Below are 6,194 nucleotides of genomic sequence, written 5' to 3'. Positions count from 1 at the left end.
TTTTGAAGTTATTAATAATTGAAACTAATGACTAGAGGTGAGTAGTGGGTGTTACTATTCTTATCATTAATCATTTTCCGGTCTTACTTTTCGTCCCGCCTATATATAATAATGAAAATAACTTCCAAAAGTATTAGACTAAAAGATGTTATCGATCATTCATTTTCATATTTATATTACTTTTTATTTTATAAATTAGTTAAATATGTATGTTGCCATTTAAAAAACTAATACAAACACAATTTTTGTTTTGCTGTTATTATTCATATCAAAAAAATTAAAAACTGCAATCCATATTCTTTTTTTTAATTATTAATTTTGGGCAATAATAGCAATATTATTTCATAAATTTCACTAGTTAAAATGATAATTTACAGTCCATTTATTCTTTGGTTGGCTCTAAAATATCTTTCGTATGTTATGCGATATAACTACAAATTATGTGCTTTATTTAACTATTATCTTCGAATTTCTTCTACTAGATGAAATCCTTTCTTTGTGATAAACATACTATTTGGTATGATTTTCTAAAATGAAAAAACACGTATTCAACGGTCTGGTAAATGTAAGAGATGTTTAAATTTATATTTAATTCGGTTAAAACACGTATAACTTTCAAGTGCAAAGAGCCGTGCACGATTCTCTTAATAGATATAGTTATACCTTACTATGTACTATTTTGCAGCAACTATGCAATTTTTAGAGTTTTTTTTTTTTAATGAAAATTCACCTGTAATTAAAAATTAGTCAAAATGTAAATACTAAGGTACTGTAAAATACTCAACATTTTTACTCGAGCTCAATTACTGTCTACTGGGCTTATGATCCATAATTTCTTGTTCGATAACTTTTTTTGATTATTTTATAGAGTTTTACTTATTTTTTAATTTTGCTGTTTAATATTAATCAACTACATTACAATGTTTACTTTTATGTTGTAAAACTAATGTGTATTTTAACTTATGTTTTGTACTATCAAACTAACTGATGTTAAAAATTTTAAAATAAATTATCGAAAAAAAACATTTGTTACTTATATCTTAGAAAGTAAAAAATAACATTTGGACAAACGTCCCGTTACTGATGAATCCGAATAATAAATAACAGTAGATATATTACAACAACCCAGATTCACAAAATAATAATCATTTATAAACTAAATAAACGCGAATAAAGATTTATGTTCGAAAACTAAGTAGGATGAATGTTATAAATAAATATTTATTGTAAAACTGAAGCAGCCGTGACCTATGCGTAAGACCCTTTGTCGACTTCCGTTTGTACCGTTTACTCAGATACCTAGTAGATCAATAATAATGTGATTCATAGTGGTATTAATTATTATTTTCCATTAATTATCATGACGCGTTCTTGGTAAAAGGAAATTCACTGTAGATTAATTGTGGAATCATAAATTTACAGTTTGGAGGAGAGAAAGCTATTTGAACTACACAATCATGATGCTTTGTCGATGCACTTGCATTAGGATAGTCGGTGTTTTTGATTTGTTTTATGTTATTTTATTTTAATTACACCCGACTCATGAATTATAGGAATGAATGAGTATGGCGCAAACGAATGTGTTATATTATTATTGTACACCATAATGCGATTGCCGTCCCGCAGTGGTCGTATGTATTGGATGGCCTGAGTCCGACATGTAGGACGATCAAGTACCAGCCGCGACAGCTGCCTTGTTCATTATGTCTGTAGCTTATTATTGTTATTAACACACGGATACATCGGAAGCCGACGAGTGTGGTTACATAAGGAAGAAACGTGAAGGTGATGATGGCCGTGACCCGGTTTTGTCGATTCAAATAAAAAAAGTATGATATTATAATATTGTAAAAGTAAAGAACAACAGTATGAGACGAATTGATCCAGGCGTTAAATAAGGATTGACGTCGCAATGCGTCATTATCGATTTCAGCTGCTCTGGCTTAAGTGCATTATTCTGCAAAATATCTAGAGACCGAGTCACGAATATCAGATATGTAGCCCAACGAGAGTGAGAGGATACACCCGAGTATATGCTTTAATGAGCGGCATTGTACAACAGGTCGTGAACCAGAATTTAGTAAAAATAACCGCAAAGGGAAAATAATTTATCGATTTGAAACTTCAGATCACATTGAATTTCAAAACTGGCTTAGCGCTTAGTGCAATCAGCGTACAAAGATATATATATATATATGTAATTTTTTTTTTTATTTAATATAGATCATACGACAATATAATCAGCATAACCAAAAAAAAATTTCAACATTTTTATTATGTTGGTATAATTTTGTTATTGTATCGTACTTATAACTTTTTGATTACTAATCACCATAAATATAGTGATCATTGTATTACTCAGATGGCGTAGGCAATTCAATTAGTGTATACTAATAAGAGTACCGGATGAATCGTAAATTTTAAGTATAACAATAATGTTCCACGAGTGTTCTTAAAGAATTTAAATCCATATATTTCTAATCAGTTTTCTTAAGTGAAAGTATGTGTAAAGTTTGATGAGAATACTGTAGTTTTATTGTTCATTATTAATTAAATTGAAATGAGTACTTTTCTGATTACTAGCAAAATTTTAACATGGACTATAAATAAAGTTGTGAAAGTAAAATAGTTTGATTGTAGCTATAAAAGAATTCGCTTTAAAAATTATGTTTTCTTACAATGATATTAAATTAAAGAAAATAAATTACAGTTTTAATTAAATCTAAAAGAATTTATTTTATTATATTTATATTAAAAATTGAGGAACTGTAAAATTATCAAAATTAAATCAATCTTGAAATTAGAATTTTTCATGAACCAAAATTTTTTATGACAATTGTCGATTGAGTCTAATTGTTTTAATAGACGCTATAATTGTTTTTAATCAAAATTAATTGATTTTTTTATCATTACAATAGTAAATAATAATTACGTACTTATACTAAATATTTATAATAACATGTCCGGTTTTTTTTTTTTCTATTGTTACAATTCTAAATTGATCACACATATTCTTTAATTAACTTTAAATGATTCTCACACACCCTCCGCATAAAGAAAATATACCTAATGTAACAAACCTATTTCTGTTTTTCTTATTATGTTTTATCACTTCCTAGAAATACAAAACTTCATGATCCTCTAACGAATATCGTTCTACGATGAGTAATTCTTTATATTCTTAAGTAATTTTTGTAACACTACGTTATCACATATAATATTAATATAAAATATGATGTTATTATTTCTAAATATAAACATACAAATAAAAATATACATAATATATAATAACTATACAAAATTATCAATCAGAGTTCCCTTCTATAAAATACAAAATAATTAATTGATCATTGGATAAAATGTAATTATTGTCTAATTATTTATCTAATTATTATACAGATTTTTAAATAACAGCTACGAGCTGGACTTCCATTACAAATAATCAGTTTGATTTAAAATTCTTAATTTCCAAGATCACTCTAAGCATAGCTAAACTACCTTTTTCTGATTATAAACTGTCATTTTTACTATTAAAACCAGTTCAATTGGTAATTTAAAAATATATAAAATCTGCGATACCCTACTCAAGAATCTAACTCTCTGGGATTTTGTTATTTTTTTAATTTAATATAGAATATTTTTTAACTTAAAAACAATTAAAAATTTCAAAGAGAATTTTTTAATTGATATTTTTATTTTCTCACCATAGAAATAAATGTTACTTAATATTTTAAGCATCAAACATTATATTTATATATTTATTAAATGGTAAAAATTTACTGTGAATTTTTCTAGTAGTAGTTGCTTTACGATATTGATTCACTATGATTCAGTCATTAATTGAGTTAGTCACGCTTTGTTTGCAATGGAGACGTTATTCCTCGTCTGACGTACTCGATATTATGTACGTAATATATTACTATATAGTATATTATATTTATTACCAGATTCATCATCGATAAAGTTTTTTAACCAAAGAAAAAATTTCTAATCCAGAGATGACCACCCAAAATGATTGTTTGTCATACCAGGTGTCATAAGATAATATAAGTTGATAAGATTCATTTATGACTTTGCTCCATTGAAAATATGATGTAAAATAAACGCTAAACATTAGTATATTTTTTTAAACGAAATCTAACTTTAAACTGATTTAAATTATTGTTTAAATTTAGCACAACATCAGTTATTTTTAAGAGAAAAACGATGGGAAATATCGTGTATGCAATACGATTCCGAAATGACTAATTCAGAAAAACTTTACAATTGTCTGTAACTTATTTTATTTTTTCAGAATTGATTAAACCGTTTATTTCACAAAAAATATTTAACTTATTAAAAAATAATGATTTAATTATGAAAATGATTGACAAATTAATGAATTTAACGTTAACAAATTTCGGACCAATATTTTAGAAGTTACCAGAATAAGTCCATTGCATGATGTAAAAAGATGATGCAATGTAATATTTTGAGATTTTTAGGTCGACCGTAAAATATATATAAATCAAATTTTCAGAAAATTTTAATATATAAAGTTATGTTTAGTCGTATTAGACCTCACACTACACCTATAGTATTTACAAATTCATTAAACTTTTCTGTGAGTACAGCCAATATATAAATGAATCATTCACCGTTTATATTTATATTTTTTAATAATAATTTAAACACTTTTAAATAATTTCTAATGTTTTGCTTAAAAATATATTATAATTAAAAATAATCATATGATTATTTTTGAATAATCATTTATATTGTTGATAATAAAACATTAATTTTGAATAATATTAATAACATTAAAACGTTCAATGAATTTCTATTTATATTGAAATTAAAGGCTCTTCATCTTATGATTTAAATTCCAATTCTAAATTCATAAAATAAACATATATAAGCCATTGAATTTATATTTTAATTAATATATTATTATTATAAATACCTAGTTTTATTAGTTCCATTGTTGTTGGTATAAATGTTTCTTCGGTAATAGGATCAAATTTAAATCCGAGGTGAAAATACTTTTCTATAATTACTGCTCTTGTATAATCCGTAATTTTTTTGTTTAAGAATTTGATAAATAATAATTTTACATCTTGGTCAATAAGGGCTTTATATTCCTTAGACCATTCTTCCCATAAATAATTCGTATCATAAGATACAAATTTACAATAACCTATAGTTTCACTTTTTACTTCACGCATTGCTTTATTAAATAATAAATGTATAGTTTTTAACTTGGAATAGTATGTAGATAAATCATCACGTGATAGCGTTCCTTTATTTAAGTCGTCAAGAATATTTTCTATTTTCCCTAATAAAGGATTTATCAAAAAATAAGGGTTACCACTAATAATCCATGGTCTGTTATGTAATAAATCCAAAGCGTCCATAGCTCCTTTCATCATTGTTGCTATTGGAGCAATTAATCTGGATATTATTCTTATGAGTTCTTCTGTGCAAATGAATCCATCTATTAAGACTTCTTCTTCTCTAATTCTTTCGTCACATTTTTTTGTAGCCATGCTTATAATAAAAAAAAGATAATTCATAATTTTTGCGTATGAGCATCCAAGATATACAGACAGAGCACGTATTTTTTTATCACCATGTGAGACATGTGTAGGTATTTCAATCAGATTTTGAAGATAATATGTTGTTTTATAATATTTTATAAAGTGCAATTCATTTAAATTGTTCCACCCTGAATACATTAGTAAATTATCTAACTGATCTACATTTTTTTTTAAACTTCGAATTGCTTTTGAATGGAAAATCACAGAAAATAGTAAAAAACAAAAGTTGACAAGTTTTAATGAAAACATTAAAAATAAATAGTGATAGCTAAAAATTTTTTATTAAAGTATAATTTTGAAAAGTATCTAAGGACACGTATGTCTTGTGTTCTATATTTATAGAAAATAAAAAATTAACATATATGCATTAACATCTGTAACAGATATTATTATAATACAACAGATGTATTATAATAATATAATAAAATTTTTATAATTTTAAAATTAACTAAACATTTCCCATATTATAACAAATAATATTTTACAAATTTCAAATGAGCGTTTTAACAGATTCATACTGATAGCCGTACTTGATTATCATTTATTTAAAATAAATAAGATTTTGTTTAGAAAAATTTATTTCTTAGATTATCTTCAATATCTTTAGAATATTATTGT

The 6,194-nt window shown here is 25.2% G+C and overlaps 1 protein-coding gene across 1 annotated transcript; it reads right to left on the bottom strand.

Annotated features, from left to right (window-relative positions):
- Positions 1-4,758: 4,758 nt before the first annotated feature.
- LOC126906635 (uncharacterized) lies at positions 4,759-5,858 on the bottom strand. Its single transcript, XM_050687318.1, has 2 exons — positions 4,943-5,858; positions 4,759-4,870 (listed from the first exon to the last, which is right to left on the bottom strand). Exons 1-2 carry the CDS (start codon positions 5,823-5,825, stop codon positions 4,851-4,853), a joined length of 903 nt encoding a protein of 300 aa, XP_050543275.1. The 5' UTR covers positions 5,826-5,858; the 3' UTR covers positions 4,759-4,850.
- Positions 5,859-6,194: the final 336 nt, after the last annotated feature.

The sequence above is a fragment of the Daktulosphaira vitifoliae genome, unplaced genomic scaffold (genome assembly GCF_025091365.1).
Source record: "Daktulosphaira vitifoliae isolate Bord-2020 unplaced genomic scaffold, ASM2509136v1 Scaffold_5, whole genome shotgun sequence".
NCBI lineage: Eukaryota > Metazoa > Arthropoda > Insecta > Hemiptera > Phylloxeridae > Daktulosphaira > Daktulosphaira vitifoliae.
The sequence above is the reverse complement of the archived record's forward strand: the minus strand, read 5'-3'. Positions and strand labels throughout refer to the sequence as shown.

Excerpts from the sequence above, each read along its gene's own strand:
- LOC126906635 (XM_050687318.1), bottom strand. The coding sequence starts at position 5,825 with ATGTTTTCATTAAAACTTGTCAACTTTTGTTTTTTACTATTTTCTGTG. Across the intron at positions 4,871-4,942 it reads AATGGAACTAATAAAACTAG|AATTGGAATTTAAATCATAA; the intron begins GTATTTATAATA and ends TTATGAATTTAG.